This window comes from Cimex lectularius, unplaced genomic scaffold (assembly GCF_000648675.2).
Source record: "Cimex lectularius strain Harlan isolate CLEC.00 unplaced genomic scaffold, Clec_2.1 scaffold171, whole genome shotgun sequence".
Classification (NCBI taxonomy): Eukaryota; Metazoa; Arthropoda; class Insecta; order Hemiptera; family Cimicidae; genus Cimex; species Cimex lectularius.
In genome coordinates, this window is record NW_019392711.1 from 957,079 (window position 1) to 977,260 (window position 20,182).

Genomic DNA, 20,182 nt, shown 5'->3' on the forward strand with positions numbered 1-20,182 from the left:
TTTAGCTCAAGGGATGTGGAAATAACGTCGATTATGCGATGAGCTTGTTGTACAGCAGAGTGGCAACCCTAAGTATTTGTTATAACGATCTTTGCGGGGGATCCCCTTCACACGAAGCAAACTCCTTGAGATAATCCTCGTTATTGAAAATATTGCTATATTGGTTACGAAGAAAATGGTGTTTGCATTATATGAACTACAAAAATTATTAACAATCTGTTTCGTCTATTATTGAAAGAATGCATGAACTATATTTATTAAATAAAATAATACATTCAGTTATGCACAGCTATAAAGTTAACAGCAGTTTAAACAATCACTTCAATCTTTACTATAAGAAATAAGAACAATAAAGTAATGTCACTCATTTGACTATTAAAAATTAAAATAAAAAATTTATAGTTTGTCCAGTTCGTGAAAGTAATTAATTTAAAAATAGCGTTGAGCTACTGAACTGTCTTGCGGTTGTTTAACGATTCTTAAGGTTATCGTGAGTTTACATAATAGTTCTTTTATCACTGAAGTTGTATCACTGACACTCAATGTTAAGTTTAGTTTAATAATTTCTTTCTATGTGTAGATGTAGTTGTTTTTCTTTTTAGTCAATATATTATTTATTGAACATACAATCGCATTTGTGCTTACAATTGAAATCGATCAAATACGGAGGCAGAGACATGATACACAGACATTCACTCACATGATACCCGAATAATAGAAATATGAAATCGCTGGTAAATGCTCAACTTGCAGAACGACTTCACAAAACTGTTAGTAAAGATATCTATCAAAACCTGAAAAGATATCTGCGTCAGTAACGTGCCCTTGGTCAAGTGGGAGAAGGATCTGGCACTCCTTTACCCGAGTGTGTAATTTTTCGTCGACTCATTTTTGCTAAGAATTTATGAACTGCATTGTTTTTCCTTGTTGGCTTTCAATTACATTCGTTGCATAATGACGTTGTAGGTCGGAAATATTTGTGAAACGTTATAAGCTCTTGGAAGGGAGCTTATTATTTTTTGTATTTTTTATGGAACGTGTTTTTATCTCACGCCTTGTCTATAAAGGCGTTGGGAAAATTCGAAATTATTATTTAATTGTATTATTACGAAAGCGTTCTGCCCGCTTGATTGTTTCATTCCTGCATTCTACTCACACCTGTGTTAATACACAAAGAAGAAGTAAAAGGCAGAATTTCCGCTTCAGGGCTGTTATTTGTACTTCTTCAAGAAAGGAATTGTTTATTTTTATTTCATTTCCTTTGTGTCTCCTGATTAACACGTTTTTTATTTCCGAAAATGGTCGTCTCATAACCCCCGTAATAAAAAACAAAGCAACTTTGAATCCATAATATTTAGCGGTCTGATTGACCAAATTACGTCTTTCAATAATTAACATTTTTATGTAAGGTTTTGGTTGAAATGAAAAAGTCAGTGCGACGAGCGGGAGTTGGCGTCTGAGTAGATCGAAGTCACGATAGCTCAAGTGGTAGAGCAGCGACGTATTAGCCAAAGGTCGTGGGTTCGAATCCCGCTCGTGACACTAACTTTTTCATTTTAACCAAAACCTTACATAAAAATGTTAATTAATTGAAATAAGCAATTTTGAATATTAATTGTGATGAAATATCAGAATTTCTAACAGTTTGATTCTCTTCCCAGATGGAAATGGAAATGCCGCAGGAAGAAATGGCATTTACGGAGTGGTCTGAGAAGCTGGAAGCTGGAACCAGCCACTGGCTCCCGGCTTACGGATTCCAGCAGCCCACCCAGCTTCACGAGGCGTTGCTTCAACACGAATACTTCAACAACGGTAAGTTTCTGTTTATGTGAAGCGACTGCTGTGATTTAGTTCAGAATACTACAGAATAAATAGGTGAAAGCGTAGTAGGTACTAAATTTATCGTGAACGTCGATCACGAAATCAAATAAGGGGAAAAAGCCAGAGCCTGCTTCTGTGCTTCACAACGAAATTTCCCCTAACATATACTGTTTTTGTCTTAACAGACATAGGGACCTCAAATTTTTGTCAAAATATGATTTATTGTGTGGTGTTTAGTGGACGTTACTCAATGATTATTCGGAGATAGTGAGATGCGAGTCTGGTTTGACGTAGGTTTTACAAAAACATTTTCCTTATCGTGCCAACGTTTCAGTCTTTATTGAGAACTTCTTCAGGTCCTGGGATTTATAAACATTGTTTAAATTTTACAAATACATGTATGGTATTATACAATGTTAAAGAAATTTAGATTAAAAAAATGAATTTACATGATGTTAAAAAAATTATGCTATTGGGTTGTCCGGAAAATAATGCAGGATTTTGGTATTAAACAAAAAAAAAGAAACTAGTTACTTTAAAGCAATGTTCTTTAATCAAAATAATTTCCCATACTCTCAATACATTTCTCCCAACGTGTTGGTAACTTATTAATTCCGTCTGAGTAGAATTCAGAATTTTTAGAATTGATAAAGTCAATAAATGCATTTTCCAGTTCCGTTTGATTTTTGAATATTATGTGTTGTAAGTAGTGGTCCAGGTGTCTAAAAAAATGGTAGTCAGTAGGCGAGAGGTCCGGAGAGTAGGGTGGGTGAGGCAAAGTTTCATAGCCAAGCTCCAATAATTTTTGTGACGTTACACGTGACACATGTGGTCGAGCGTTGTCATGCAACAAAATGGGCCCTTTCCGATTGACCAAAGAGGGCTTCATTACTGCCAATTTCTGATGCATGGTATTAATTTGGTTACAGTATGATTCAGCATTGATGGTTTCGCCAGGATTTAAGAAGCTGTAGTGTATTAAACCAAATGAAGCCCACCATACCGTAACCATTACCTTTTTTTGATGAGTTGGGGGCTTTGGAAAATGTATTGGAGCTTCTCCTTTGTCGAGCCACTGTCCAGAACGTCTAGTGTTATCGTAGAAAATCCACTTTTCGCCACATGTAACAATTCTGGCCAGAAATGGGTCATTTTTGTTTCGACAAAGAAGTGATGCACAAACATCAAAGCGCTGATTTTTTTGGCGATCGTTTAATGAGTGTGGAACCCAATTTTCGAGTTTTTTCACTTTTCCAATCGCCTTGAGGTGGTCAGCGACGGTCGTTTTACTGACTTTGAGTTGCTCTGCAAGTTCTCGAACAGTTGTTTTGGGGTTTTCTTCCACCACTGATCGCAGAACATCATCATTAAGAGAGGAAGGCCTTCCACGACCTTCTTCATCTTCAAGGCTGAAATCTCCCTCCCGAAATTTTTTAAACCACCTTTGCACAGTGCACTCATTAACACAACCCTCGCCCCAGACTTGGTTAATGTTTCTAGCCGTTTGGGCTCCGCTTCGGCCGAGTTTAAACTCGTAAAAGAAAATCGTACGAAATTCTCGCTTTGACATTATAAGGATGACTGAATTATTTCCAAGTAGCGGAATGCTACAGAGGTAAACAAACAATATCATTTGGAAGAGGATTAATAAGTGTTGACATTCATACAAATGAGTAATCCTGTAAACGTAAACAGAATATTTTATATAGATTTTTTTTAATGAAAACTTAAAATCCTGCATTATTTTCCGGACAACCCAATAGAATTTTTTTGAATCTAAAATTTTCTAGCGTCGTATAAATTAATTTTTTTATCTAAAATTTTTTAGCATTGTATAAATTCATTTTTTTTAATCTAAAACTTCAGGCATTGTATAAATTCATTTTTTCACCTCCTGCATGTATTCGTAAAATTTAAACAACGTTTATAAATCCCTGGCCCTGAAGATGATCTCAATAAAGATCGAAACGTTGGCACGATAAAGAAAAGGTTTTTCTAAAACCTACGTCACACCAGACCGTATCTCACAATCTCCGAATAATCATATGATTTAATGTTTAACATTCTGCTGTACAAGGTGTATCAACTTCTAACGTCCACCTCCAATATTTCGAAAACGATGAACATTAACAAAAAAAAAATAGAAACCCCAATTTAATTTTGGCTAGGAATCACGGGGCGTTAATAGATTTAACATAACTTCCTCATCTAGCTAGGAAATGACACTAATCTTGTACACTGGAGAGACACACACCACACACCCAAACAAAAATCAAAGAACTATTCCTGGGCTCCAGATGACCATAAAAAAATGGATTGGTCTAGTGGAGACATCAAATTTACATCCGTCAATCAGAGAACGATAGATTTTGTCAAAATCATCGACCTAAATGATACTATTAAGCTATTTAAAATATTAAGTTTAATAACTGCCGAGCAAACAAAGATTCTTCATTCTTTATGACGTCATTACATCTAAAATTAAATTTCGAGACTGCTCAAAAAATGCCATGGAAAAAATTCACAAAAGAATCTTGAAAGAAGAACTTCAAAAACACTATAAATTTAGAGATGCGAGCTCTTTTTATGTATATATTATGCACTTAAAAGGTCTAACTATACACTAATGGAATGGGAACAAAACGACCTCAAAGGAAGAACGATGGTTAAAGAAAACGAAAAGGAAGAAAGTGGAGAAACCTACACCATACACAAAAACATAAAACAATGAATGTTATTATATATTCGTGGGTTATATTAAGTTCCCTGCCTTCCGAAGCAAATAGAACTGAAAATTAAACATATAGAAATGATTATTGTCAATTTTTTCCATGGTCTGCAGAGTGATGAACCTGTAATTTGGTCGTTGCCAATCATTTTGGTCTCCTTCATCTTGGCCGGTCAGAGGGGTTTTGGCATTTCAATATAGTCAGTGTTGGGACATAAATGCATGCTTAAAAAAGTTATGCTACAACATACGCATATTTAACCGAAGTGTTAATGTGCCAAGTAAATAAATAAGTTTATGAAAGCACCCGATCAAAAAGAGAAAAACGGTCAGAATTTTTCAACTGGTTCAAGCAACGGTAAAACGCCAGCGTAAAATCTAGAAGAGAAAACTCCATTGAACCAAGGACCTGTTTCACTGTCCCAAAGGATGTCAAAAGCCTTTGTCAGTGGTGGAAGAAGCGGTTGTCCTACATGGGTAGTAATGTCAATCGGAAGTCTTTGTTTCGTTAAAAGGTCTTTAATAAGTTATTTGCCACGAATAGATACATTCAAAACACTTCTTATTAAATTATCTTGTTTCTTGGCTAAATTATCGTTTTACTCAATAAACACATCAAGTCGCAATTGATCGAAAGCATAAATAAATAACATTTATAGTCGTAGCTTAACCGTCCAGATGAAAATCAGCTTAGGTAACGTCGAACCGCATTAGCGTGTTAATGAGACGTAACCCGAATGACGTGAGAACAGAAGGAGAATAATGAAAAGCCCTGTTTCGTTTGTTTGCTTTCTAAATGCAGATTCGTGTTTGAGGCCGACGTTATTTTCAGTTTTTCGCCTACGGCAACAATGGAAAGCCGCAATCCGTTGTTCCCTAACCGCGCAAACGAATTAATCAGTTCCGGGATGTTTTACTGTAAACAAAAGCAAAATTCGATGCAGAGATTATTAGAAAAAAAACTGAAATTAAAGTTTCCATTTCTCCGAACAAAACCGTCCTATTAGATATACAGGTGTACGGACATTAGTACATTATAAAAATGTTAATTACAAATAAAATAAAAATATTGTTTTTAAGTATTTAAGTAGGTTATTTTCAACATTTCTTTGAGGTAGTTAACTCTACCAAAAATTTACTTTAAAAAAAATTATAAATGTTGCCATATAGGGTGTTATCTAGTACCCCTACCTTAGTTAATGGCCTTATGGGAAAGTACCTAGTTGAAAAATAATAAGAGTTTTCCATTAATTAATCTTTAAGTAAGGTCGAGATAAAAGTCAGTTCACGAGCGGGATTCGAACCCACGACCTTCGGCTCAATACGCCGCTGCTCTAACCACTTGAGCTATCGTGACTTCGATCTACCGGGCGCCAACTTCCTATCTCAACACCACCTTTTGAATTTTCCCTCCTTTTTGCAATTTTTCAATTTTATTTTTTATCTTATTTATTTAATAAGCAAAATGAAGTATACCTCACTAAAGCTCTCCGTGGTTATTTCATTTGTCGCCGAGAATCAAATAGATTACACATTTGAAAAATGGCAAAAAGGAGGCAAAATTACGAAAGGTGGGGTTGGGATGGTAAGTTGGTGTCCGAGTGGATCGAAGTCACGATAGCTCAAGTGGTAGAGCAGCGGCGTATTGAGCCAAACGTCGTGGGTTCGAATCCCGCTCGTTACACTGAGTTATTTATCTCGACCAATACCTTACTTAAAGATTAATAAATTGAAAAGAATTTATTTGGTCAATCAGACCACGAAACCTAATCGATTTAATAATAAGAGTGTCGGTGTTAATAAATTGTGATAACCAACCTCAGGATTATGGGGTGTTATATAACCCACGAATGTATAAAAAATATATAATAAAATATTGTTTTATGTTTGTGTTGTATGGTGTGTGAGTCTCTCCACGGTTTTTTCCCTTTTGTTTTCTTTAACCATCGTTCTTACATTGAGGTCGTTTTGTACTCATTCCATTGTGTTATAGTTAGACCATTTGATGTGCATAATATATTTATAAAAAGAGCTCACACCTCTAATTTTATAGTGTTTTTGAAGTTCTTTCAAGATTATTTTGTGAATTTTTTCTATGACTTTTTTGAGCAGTCTCGAAATTTATTTTTAGATGTAAGAACGTCTGGAATTAGCGTTTCTTTTTTCAGGCAGCAGTTAGTGAAGAATCATTGTTTGCTCGGCAGTAATCAAACTTTAATTTTGATATTATTTTAAATAGCTTCATTTAAGTCGATGATTTTGACCAAATCTGTCGTTCTCTGATTGACGGATGTAAATATGATCTCTCAACTAGACGGATTCATTTTTTCCGATTTATGATGGCCTGGAGTCCAAAATTCTTTGTTTTTTGTTTGTGTGTGAGTCTAACGCAATGAAATAACTTCACAGTGGAGAGATTATTCCTCCACTCCACAACAACTTCAATCCAAAAAATCATATAAAATAAATATATAATATAATAAATAATAAGGATGATTAAAAAGAAAAGGAGAGCATCTATTTTCTTTTTAGATAATGACATATAAATATCTGTAGTTCGTTTCATAACATAATAAAACTGGGCGTTGTATTAAAAGAGAATATATGATACACGGTATCATATGTACTCAGTTTTTTTACATTGGGTGAAAACAATGGTTCTACTCACGGACCAAAAAAAATTTCGGCTTAATCTTTTGTCTGTTAGGAGATGTTGCTGTGTGGCTTTAGTTATCAGTTTCCACCCAACAAGATGGAGGAATTTCCTGGAAGTTGTACGATTTGTGTATTCAGGCGATGGTACTGAATCGTTGATATAATCGCATCAATTTTAAATCACTTATAAAAGCGTTCAATCCAATGTTTTTATATTTAGAGCAAATGTGGACTGACGTGAAATTGTGAAATTTTTAAGAGACATAGCATTAATGACTACAGCAACTACTAGGGCAACTAGGAAACTGTTAGGACGAAATTAAAATTTTTAATTTAAAAAGCCTTTACTTTGGGCATGCATATGGAGTGGAACTGTGAGGTTCCGCCAAGCCATTCAATATTCAGTGCATCTAATCCTTTAGATAAAAGTCCTCAGACAAATTTTTAAAGCTCCTTTCTTCACTCTCCTTAATGCCTTTTGTCAATGAACTGATCCGTTCTGTTCAAGCCCTCCCTTTGCTATCCCATCCTGGGAATTCTACTTCGCCTGAAACGACGATGGGCCCGTGCATCTTCGCCCCTTAATCCTAATATTAACCGTAGGCTGGTGTCTTATAACATAATAAAATATATTCTCCGGAGGCAGTGCTAGCCTTACAAAATAAAAAACGTTCATGTATTACGAAGAAATGTGTGGTGTTTAGTGACCGTTAGTCAAAGATTCGGAAATCGTAAGATGCGGTAAGAATGGAAAAAAGGAGGGAAAATTCAAAAGTGGGGTTGAAATGTGAAGCTAGTGTCCGAGTGGATCGAAGTCACTATAGCTCAAGTGGTAGAGCACCGGCGTATTTAGCCGAAGGTCGTGGGTTCGAATCCCGCTTGTGACACTCACTTTTTTATCTCGACCAAAAACCTTAATTAACTGAAAACAATTTATTTGGTCAAGCGGACCACGAAACTTAATAAATTACGATCAATATAAATATCTTATTAATATAATTATATCTTAAACAGTTATATATTAAAAGTAAATATTAATGGGATAATAAGACTTTAAAGTCTTCTTGAAGACATGCATTCAATATTTTCACTTAATTGTCACATTCTACTAAAGTAGTTTACAACGTATACATATATAATTCATGTTGCAGAAAATCGTAAATATTACCACTATTATTAAAACTCTTAAATAAAAGTTTAGTGTAAAATTGTTAAACTGTTTAAACAATAACCAATAATACAATTCTCTTTTTGTTGTTTTCCTTTTTTTTAAATTTCTTCCCTTCAGAATTGGCTATGGAAATTTTGACCTCATTAAATCCAGAAGTTCACAAAATCAACCTTGAGATTTGTTTCTTTTTTGTTGGCTACTTGTAGTAACACAACGAGAAGTGGGATTCTCCCAGAAGCCATGAAGAAGAGCCTGTGTCACAGACTAAAATGTATCGCCAAAAAATAAAAAATAAATTGCAAAGGAAAATAAATTGTTATCAAACTTCCGACCTATTTTAAGGTCATCACCAGAGCAATCCAATCTTAAATATGTCGACAGATTGATATAATTAAGATTTTTTTGAAAAAATAATTTTGGTTTAATATTTACCAATACAGGAATGAGGTCTTAACATCCAACTGCTCATTGGGTATCGAAGAAGATTACTAATAAAATATGAACTGGTTTAAAATAACAACATTGGATATCAAGATTTGAATATATGAAATTGATTTTTTTTTTTTTTTTTTTTTTTGGAATTGTAGGTCTCAGGTTTATCTGTTTCATCAGAGATAAAAGTATTCTGCCCTCATGGGGTTTCAAACTAATCTCAAAATATATAGCGCTCAACTCTAAAAAGAGAAAGCTTAAAAGTAAGTGCATTCAGCCTTACGATTAGCTTGATAATCGCGTACACGTCTGAGGTCTAAACACGAAAATATCAAAATACTTTCACCACGTTTTCCGCTGGAGTGCGATCTCCGGTCTTTTCATCCTGTTATAATCGTTGTTGAGAAATTGCTTTACATATTTATAATACATTATTACAATTAAAACAATATATTTTTTTAAATATACATACTACAGCATTTATTTCCATAGCTATCCGGAGAATGATACCGTGTTATATGAAAATTCTCAATAGAATTATAATTTATTGCTGCTTAAATTGATATGTACCATGCATCTTGATTTATGTTTTTAAATTATATTAAATATCGTAATTATACACATATATTTTACATTTTAACAAATTCCTACGTATACAGTAATTGATGAGACTGACCTAGCTCTTTCAATTAAAAAATTCTAAACGTATACAAGCTGGCAAAATGTTCCAGCTTACCTAGTTTTACTTAGCTCACACTATTATGAGCATAATCAAATGGAATAAGCCTTATATTATAATATTTAATGCAGCTATAGTTTTATTTCGGACTCTGGATAGAAGATTGAATCGACAGTGGTCATAGTCTTAAGAGTAGTTCTCGAGAAACTCTTAAGAGCAGAGGAGGAAAATTTCGACTTTCAAATGGCCATACGTCTGAGAGTTGCTATCGAGAGTTCTCAAGTAAGCAGGTACAAATTATGCTGGTTTAATAACATTCATATTTTTTATTACTAGAACATATTATAGACATATAGTACTCATTCAAAACCGAAAGTGTTTGTGATTGCACATCATAGATTTTAATAACATATTACTTCATAAATTTAAATTGTCATGACTAGAAACTATAGTTCAAACACTGTTTTCAAATAATTATTTAGATGCCTTAATATACAGAGGATTTTAGATGGCCCGGCTGAATTTCTCTTGAACCAATGACGTTATTAAAAGAACAAAAATACGTTTTATTATTTTTTAGTCTAGTTTCAAATTTGTGCCCTTTTTTGGAGAAAAATTATACGGCCTACCTCAGGTCCACCATTTTAACATAACACCTCGTTGAACATAATGCTACAATTGGATTTCAAATTGGTCACAAAATGACAAAGTAATGGCAAAAAGAATCCGCCAATGTAATTTCGACGAGGAGCTGAATATTTTACTGTCGCTAAAATCCGACTTCCTCTCTCCGAAATGTTGGAAGGGTTTTAGGTTTTTCAAAAATTAAAATTAGGGACATACTCCGGGCTTACAATTTTAAGCCGTACGCTCTCACCTTGTCCAGGGACTTCGGTATTCTGATTAGACAGGCCTCTAACGTTCCTTACACAAGTGTCGATTTGGGAAAACGTTCTTCCATCCTATGGACTGATGAATCCAAGTTCACTTGTATTGGCGTACTAAAATGTTCGAATTTTCCAACATGGTCAGAGGAAAATCCGAGAATTTCGTATTCTTGTCATCATCAGGTCGTTCACAATATCAACGTTTGGTGTGGACTTCTCGAAAATAAATTAATTGGATCTTAATTCTACGAAAATAGTTTAAATGGTGCTCCCCGTTCCTTAATTTCTAGAGGGAGGTTTTACAAACACTATTAGATGATGATCCTCTGAAAACACGGCAAAGAATATTTCTCCAGCTTGATGGATGACCCGCACACAATTCTTTGCAGTTAAGACCTTATTTCATTCATCAGTTCAGGGATAGGTGGATATGACCTCATGATGGCCCGATGTGTTGGCTTCCTCTGTCACCCGATTTAACCCCACTTGACTATTTTCTGTTGGGCCATTTAAAAACAATTTCTACGCCAATTATAACCCAGCAACAGTTGGAGAACTGCGGCAAAGGATAGAAAATGCTTATCGCTCTGAGCACCGGTGAAGAGTGGTTAAAAAGAGCAAGTTTTTGCATCTTTACGCAAAGCAGGAAGTTCGAACATGAAAGATGATTAATAAATAACAAACCAAATGACTTTTTTTCAAACTTTTTGCCTTAACTTTGTCGTTTTATTGACCAATTTAAAATCCAATTGCACCATTGTTTTCAGCGTAAAAAATCCTTTAAAGTGATCTATCAGGATGCATAGGGTCGTATTGAAACTGTGAAGTTAAACTGGATCTGAGGTACCCTGTATTATTTTTATCCAAAAATGGTAAAATTTTTAAACTTGACTAAAAAATATTAAAAAATTAATTTTGATTTTTTGATAGGTTCTTCGGTTCAAGAGAAATTCAAACAGGCCATCTAAAAAGGATACCCTGTATATATTTATGTAAACACGAAATTATATATCAATATCATTATATTATTAATATAATTTTTCTTAAAAGTAAATTTAAAAGTTAATTGACACACAAGTTAATGGGATAATAAGACTTTAAAGTCTTCTTGAAGCCATGGAACCATTATTTTCACTTAATTGTCACATTCTCCTAAAATAGTTTACAATGTACACAATATAATTCGCTCTGTGTAAATATTGTTATCGTAAATATTATTCAATCACTATTATTATAAATCTTAAATAAAAGTTTATTGTAAAGTTATTAAGCTGTTTAAACAATAACCAACAATTCAATTTCATTTTTGTTGTTTTCTTTTTTTTAATTTCTTTCCTTCCAGAGTTGAGTGTGGAAATTTTCAACTTATTAAAACTAGAAATTCATCAAATTCAACCTTGAGATTTGTTTTTTATTTATTGCCTATTTGCGACACAACGAGGAGTCGGATTCTCCTAGAAGCCACGAAGAGAAGAGCTTGTGTCACAGGCTATAATGCATTGGCAACAAATTAAAAATAAATTACAAGGTTGAGCATGGTCCATTTTTTGTATTATGAGTCCAAAATGTTCACACCCAAATCTGGATGTAAAAGGATATTTTAAAAAAACTGATATTTTTAAAAGAGAATAATCTTATCGGCTGGGTTATCATTAAATTTCAATTAGCTAATCGCAAAGTATATCTCGAAGGAAATCTCTTTAGCTCAGGTTAAAAACGGGTCGCTTTTCAAGAATGCAATGACTAATTTTTTATAACCGAATTCTCAGACTGTTTTCAATAAAGAGCCACGACCCGGCTCCAACTTTTAAACAATTTATGATTCATCAGAGCGATAGGACTTGGAAATTCGATCTACCATTCAGTACAAACAAAACCCGGGAGAAGTGCTTTTCAGTGCAGCATGGAAGAATTGAAAAATGGTAACGAGGAGGAAAACGTTTTATTTCTTGTGTTACCATATCTGGAAAGGAAGTACAATAAAAGTAAATCAACAAGGAAGAGACTGCACAAAACCGGTATTGGTCAGTCAATTCATGATATGAAATTTATTTTTTATATTTCTCTTTTCTTTACGTTTCAACCCTTTTTATTCTTTCTATAACTGCCAATACTATCTGCCTACAGAAAGAAGTTGTGTATTATTGAGTACTTTATAGATACAAAAAAGGGGTAACAGATGGTAGAATTTAATAATTTCATTTCGAAAATTTGAAAGGTATCTCTCCGTTCAAAAGGAGGCAAGGCAACTCAATGTGAAATTCTTATGGAATGTTTAAATTTGTTTATATCCTTATTGGCAAAGGAAGATAAGCTTATCCAAACATGAGCATCTTAAAAGCATACTGAACAATTTTTGCTCAAGTGTCTAAAAATTTCTTAAAAAAATGTACGAGATCTTTTTTTCTTTCATTCTTATCCAGATTCATTTATGTTTCAGAACAGTAAGAAATTTGAACAGAAAAAACTGAGTTTTTATTAAATTGACCGATTGGTCCTTGCTGGCCTCTAAAGAGAATTATGCAATTTATTAGTTACCGTTTTGGCATATCCACGCTTTGTGGTCTGTCAGACCCGTTTTTGCATTTCGGAATGTTTAGCGTTTTGTCTGGGTGATATTTGTGATGTTTTTTTTATAAAGTCATGCGATGTGGTGGTGTGTACTGGCGTTACCTCTGGTGTCGGTGGTTACATCTAACAACCGTTTGTGGAAATTTTCGTGTTGTTGTCTACTAAGGAATAAATATGTAGTTTCTTGCGTTAATAACATTATAGATTTAACTTTGATTGTTAACATGCCTTCTTCTTTAATAAAATGTATTCTTATTGAACTGCTGATGTAGGTCTGTACACCAAAATTGGTCAATATTTTACAATTTAGATAGTTCCAATTGTTGATTAACCTGTAATTTTTTTTTTACTTTGCCCTATTCAATGTCATTTTGTAGGTGAGAACTCTCACCACCCCAAAGATCCACGCCGACCTATCCGGGCACCCCCAAATAGCACTACCACACCCGCTACTCGTTCGGGTATTCATCTAATTTCGGTACCATTAGGAAGATGTGGATAAAAACCTTACATGGCAACAGAGACCCATGGAAAAGTCCACATCCTCCACGCTTCCTGAGCACCATTTGCCCTTTGCGTCTGGAGCACCCCCGGAGACCATCGAAGCCAGCTGACACAGTACCCCAAAATCGGTTTTTATAGTCTTTATCAATACCGGAATAAACACAAATTATACTGAGTTCCCTCGAAGCACTCTTCTCGACTATTCTTTAAGCACACAGAACGCATTCTGTCGCGGCGGGCATTCTGATGATTGAAGCATTACATCATCCTCGTCATGTGGGCGATGCGTCGTAGCGATCCAGTTTAGACCGCCTCGACGAGCGACATAGTTGCACAAAATAACAAACAATAATTGTCACGCAACCGATAGATAATCATGGCCGAGGAGACCGAAAAACTCATAGAAAAAATTCGTGAGTGTGTATTGTACGATACAAATTAAGTGTTTAAGAAAGAAGAGGCATGGGAACGCAGCTTCTCTATATCTTACATATCAAGAAAAAAGATCAATTGCTCTTCGTCCGAGCTCGAAATAGACACTATAAACTATATACACAAATCTTTTTATAAAAAATTATTATTTATCACCTTGAGAAAATTTTGACACGTAACATATAGTCTTTCTATATTTATTAGTAGTTTTGAAAAGGACATGAGGATCTTTGTCGACCTCAGTCGTGGTCTTATCGGACATTTTGTTTCTCAAGGAGAGAGACGAAGCACTTCTGCTTACTAGAGGATGTGTGTAACACTCGCAAGTGAAAGAGAGAATGTAGAAGACGCCACATCCCTAAGGGCCAAGAGGAACTTCCTCCCCACCTTCCCTTCCGAGGGGGAGGCCGACATGTGCACCCGGCCGTATGCCGCATAGCAAAGGCTGTCTTGCATCTGTCCGGCCACGGAACGTAAGCCAATATCTTATCACATCGCTAGAGTGTACGACCTAGTGGCTTGGAGCATCTTCTGTCGCTTCCTGTGTGGCGTACAATATACCACTGTTGCCTTGACTAAAGATACTGACAGTGTTCTTGTTAGAAAGTGGTGTTATCCGAAGACTGACCGGAGCACCGCGGCCGTGGTTAACCGCCCCCAGTAGGAAACCGAGCGGCGCGCCACGGAAAGAAGACACGCAACAGGACATTGGCACAAAGTATGTCGTAGTCGGACGCCGGCACCCACCACCAGATACAAACATAGAAGTCTGGTCACATTCACTCCTCAACAGTAATCGATATTCTTCGGAGTGGGGTTAAACAATCACTTTCTTTCGTGCTAATAAATTACATCCATTCCAAAAACAACACACAAACACTTTATAGATTGTAAATTTCTTTTTACCCGCATCTTCACTGTGGATCTGGATGATGTTTGTAAAGTCAAGTTTCTTTTACAAAGTCGTGTTACATTCGCAGTATCATAATGGAAATTGTAATTTTTCTAAACTTCCTCCAAGGAGTTCAAGAATACAGTGATTTTCTTGCTCACTTTTTACTGTGTTGTACATATTATTTCTTTTTCATACTGATGAAGATAACTATACTATAAATAATAACATATACAACACTGTAAAAAGTTATTGCTCTAGACAAAAGTTAAATAAAAGAAATCCCACTAGAATTTCACTCTTAGCCTTATTCTCACCAATCTCGTTTGACCATTTTCACACGGCCTTTTACATAAGAAATCATGGTATTTTGCAACTAACAATAAGCTTTCAGAGTAGAAAAATTGGACGGTAATCCATTGTTACTGACTTCAAAATGCCGAATAGTTTTTAAGATAATATCCATTACAAAGAATAAAAAATGTTATTGAGTATGACGTATTTTCTATGCAATTTTTTTCTATCATTTGGAGCCTCTTAGTCGAGGGCCACTCATTTTTGCACTCTAGAAATTTTATTTAATTTATCAACCGACTTGTATGAAACATATCAAAGTGCCGTTTTTATGAATATTCCATAGCTTCAATATTTTCTTCCTTTTATCAGGCATACAATAAAATATGAATATTTCTATGCAGATCGCGCTTCTACGACCTACATTCAGAATGTCCTGTTAAGCGATGTTATTTAAGAAAATTGTTCAGAAATTTTTCTTTCGGTACCATGAGCAAGTAATTTATTGGGTTGTGACAAAATAAATGCGGGTTTTCCTTTTCGCGTCAATTTGAATGCCAATTGTGTAAATAAAACTAATCCATTATGTTAAGGGGTACACATCATTTTAAAGCCTGTTTATCTCGCTTTCTTTCTCGTACAAACCTTTTAGGAAAACAATTTAATTCAGTCTTAGTTTCAGTTTAGTGCCTTCAAACAAAATGATGCGCAAACCGCTCAAACATTAATGACATTTGGGTGCAAGGAACCACAAATGGATACACAGTGTAGCGTTGGTTTCAAAAATTCCGTAACGGAGATTATGACCTCACGAGCAAAGGAGGTGGTGGACGTTTTTGTGCTGTTGACAACGACCATGTAAAGGCTATAGTTTAAGCTGGCCCTACAAAAACTACTCGAGAAATTGCTGAAGAACTTGGTATTGACCAACCCACAGTTGTTTGCCATCTGGAAACTATTGGGAAAACAAAGAAGCTCGCCAAGTGGGTTCCCCATGAGCTGAACGACCGCCAAAAGGATCGCATGTATGAAATCGGTTCAATGCTTCCCGTGGCTGAATAAGAGTGAAAAACCAGGGCACTTCCCAAAGCCAAGCTTACACCCAAAAACTGGTCACTGCCTAGTGTTTATCTGCAAGATAATGAAATTAATGAGATGGACCAAAACTGCGATGGCCAGCATAAATCGGAAAGGTTCTATCCTCCTTCACGACAACGCAGGCCCACACGTTGCACAAAGGACTCTGGCACGACTTCCTGAGTTGGGTTACGAGGCTTTACCACATCCACCATACTCACCGATATTTCTCTTACAGATTATCAATTTTTTTTAAACAAATCAACAACGTTTTGTGCTAGAAACGGTTCAGAAGCCGGAATGACATTGAAAATGGGAGTTCGTCGATTCCAAAGACCCTAGTTTCTATTCTTCTGGGATTAATGCATTGGTTGTGCGTTGGCGAGAATGTATGACTAGTAACGGAAGTTATTTCGATTAAATATATTTTGTTGAAGTTGAATTTTAGCTTGTTTTTACTGAACATTAAAAACCTGCATTATTTTTGTTGCATCAGCCCAATAGTTTCAATCATAACGATAAATAAATACATTAGTTCTTGGTTGAAGTAGTTGGATAAGATTTCGTTTTTACGAAAACCAGTCCAACTTGAGGACGCTCTAAGTGTAAACTAAAAACCGTTTCCCCGTTGAATTCAGGGTGAAACAACTTTTCAAAAAATTTACATTGAAATAATTAAGTTCCTCTCTCCGTATCCTGTTATCCTGGAGAGTTAGAACAGATATATTTGGTTCATGAGAAACTAGAAAAAAATTTCACAAAAAAGGTAGGGGGATAGAAGTTAAACTAACTCTATGAGTATACAATACACAGCAAAATACTGTATTTCAAAGGCGATTGATTCTTTTTGATTATACATAAAAATTGTTTCAATAAAAGATCTGTGTTTGTGGCTGAGATGAGAGTGTATTCTGAAAAAAGTTTCTAATCACATTTTTTGACAATTTTTAGGCAAAACCTGCCATACGAATTAGAGGTATTTATCAATTATTTCAGAAAAGGCTTCGAATTTTTCAAAATGCATGACGTTTGTGCATTTTAGGAGCCGGCCGATTTTAGGCTTCGGTCAACGACGTTAACGCGTTGCCAGCCTTTGAATAACAATTTTGAGTAGCGAATTGGCTCATTGTGGAAAAAGCTTTTAGCTGTGTAAGGGAAGAGCCGGACTGAGATATGACCGGATACGGTCCAATAGTCGAAGGAGGGAAAGTATCCAGACCGACTTTCACCAACACTCCTCGGATGTTAGAGGATTGAGACAATTTGTTGACCGCTGTTCATAACAAAACACTACATACATTTAACAAAAAATATTTAATTTTTCCCTGTAGTGAATTTATCAAAACTGGTAAAATGATGTAACTGCCCCACTGGTTTTGATCTTGGCGGAACTTTATGCGGTTCAGCTTTGTATTTTGCAATGGAGGAAGATTGCTCTCTAATTTCTAATGGTGCACCGCTGAAATTATTGTAATAAGTTTTTATCTATGACTGTGGTTATTAATTCTGCAATGGACCAGAACTGCTTTCTTATTTGTAATTAATAATTAGGTACCATTCCAGTTAATGTAATAGTGATTTTTTTCTGTTTGAGTTTTACAAAGGTCAAAGAATCAATCACAAACGTAGAAAAAAACACTAAACATAAGAAGACTACCTTTTGTAGTAGAGATTAAAAAGTAAAATTTTAATGCATAGTAATTCAAAAAACAAACAAAAAAAGCAACAATGTTTAGGGATGGATGTGTACACATTTCATCAAACGTTGAGTGCTAGAAAGGTAAAAAAAAATCAACCACACCTTTTGCAGAAATGTATACAAAATTGTTTTTTTTTTGGAATTATTATGTATTAAAATTGTACTTTTTCATCTCTACTACATAAGGTTGTCTACTTAAGTTCTGGTGTACCTCCTATAATGGACTCCTCTATTAAGGGGTCACCTCCGTTTACTGGACAGTTACCGATGAACCGGCATAGATATGATTCTATGTAATTAACACCTCTACATAGGGAACACTCTAAAGGGCAAGGGCACTGTCGTGTCGTCCTATAGTTCGTAACCGCTGAGTAGAGGAAAGGCAAGACTAGTTTGTTTTTAGTTGTTAATTTTTCTGTACTAGTATGAACGATTTACTCTGAACGTTAAAACACTTTTAATTATTAAATTCGAAGGTCGTGGGTTCGAACCCCGCTCGTGGCACGGGCTTTTTATTTCAACCGATACCTTACATAAAGACTCAATTATGTTTACAATTATTAATTCTTTGAATTGTTTTATACATTTTGTAATTTCTCCCTCCCATATTTAATCTTATTTTCTTTCCTTTATATTGTTTTCATTTCATGATTTTTGATTAAATTCATGTTTTTAATGTTAACATCTCTCGGACTCGTTCAGAAACCCAAAACAAAAAAGAGAAAGGAAGGGCTTGATTCTTAGGAAAAGTTTGGGAGACCTTTGTAAATACATTAATAATTATATCAATTAAAACTTAGCAAAAGGCTAGGAGAGAAGATTTTAAGACCGTGAATTCATTAACATTATACACTGCACATATATGTGGCAGATAGCTAAGTGTTATCAGAAGATAAAAAATCTCAGTTTAGAATGCATTTTCCGAAAGAGAGCAAAATAGTGAAACCATGAGCCTCTTAGCAAGAGATTTCTCATGTGTTACATTAACGAGCCATAAAAATAAATTAAGTTGTTGCACATAGGTATAAGCAAATCGCTCGGGCCGAAAATACCAGGGGCTCAATAATGAAATAATGTAACGTTATGAAATCGTTTACATACGTTATAGCAGCTGTTTGTAGAGTGTGTTGTCTGCACACTGGATAAAGGGAGATTGCATACGAGCTCAGGGCGAACGTGCTTTCTTCAAACAGAATGAATGGACATGTCGGTAAGACTTCATAAAATATAAGAAATTGGGTTGGTACAAAATTAATGCATGTTTTAAAAATTTGTTTTATTTTCGCAGGTGCTTGTCATGTAAACAAAACTAAATCGTCAAATCTAATTTATGGGGTATAATAAATACCTTATATTTTTAGCTTTTATACAAAATATTTTAGTTTATATTGAATTTTGTAAGAGTGAGGACATGCGAAATTAAATTTCTAAACTAGATTTTCGTTCAATTTATTTGTACGGATTTAAACTTGGGCGAAGTGCGGCCCATACGACACGTAACATCATAAAGTTTGGGGGTTGGAAAGCATTAGCGAATGCATGGTGCAGCGATGGTTTCAAAGAGTTCGTCATGGAAATTTCGATCTCGAAGTCAAGAAAGGTCGCGGTAGGCTTTCCCTTGTGGACGACGACCAACGTTGATTGAAGATAATTTCTGCAAGGAAAATTGCAGAAGAACGTAATGTTGACCCCTCAACAGTTGTTCTACATCTAGAGCAAATTGGTAAAGTAAAGGAGCTCGATAAGTAGGTACCGCACGAATTAACCGAAGTCCATAGAAACCGATGCTTGGAAATTTGCACGTCCCTTCTTTTGCCCCACCAAATTGATCCATGTCTTGATCGAATCATCACGTGCGATGATAAATGGATTCTGTACGATATTACGTGTACAGCCAGTGGTTGGACAAGAATGAAGCGCCAAAACACTTCCTGAAACCAAATCTGCACCCGAAAAAGGTTATGGTGACTGTTTGGTGGTGTACTGCTGGGGTTGTTGACTATAAGTTCCTGAATTATGGTGAAACTATTACGGCAGATAAATATTGCCTAAAAATTAACAAAATGTACGGGAAAGTGCAACGTCTTTATCCAGCAGTAACCCATAATGGGTCGATTCTTCTTCACGATAACTCCAGGCCGCGTGTTGCAATGCCTACCCTGAGGAAACTGAAGCACTTATGTTATGAAACTTTACAGTACCCTGCGTATTCTCCCTACATCTCGCCTACAGACTTCCAATTTTATGCATTTTGGTCACTTCTCGAGGGTTAAAATTTTAGATGGAGCCAAATAGCCATCTAAGACTTTATTGTGAATCGATTTGTAAGTCAGCGGAATA

The 20,182-nt window shown here is 35.3% G+C and overlaps 1 protein-coding gene across 3 annotated transcripts in view; it reads left to right on the forward strand.

The window, feature by feature from the left end:
• The window catches only part of LOC106667553, a 148,180-nt gene that overhangs the window by 26,748 nt on the left and 101,250 nt on the right, over positions 1-20,182 (forward strand). For all 3 annotated transcript variants that reach the window (XM_014395578.2, XM_014395579.2, XM_024226367.1), the window contains exon 2: positions 1,662-1,812. In XM_014395578.2, coding sequence (XP_014251064.1) covers positions 1,662-1,812 — 151 coding nt within the window. The remainder of the gene's footprint in view (positions 1-1,661; positions 1,813-20,182) is intronic.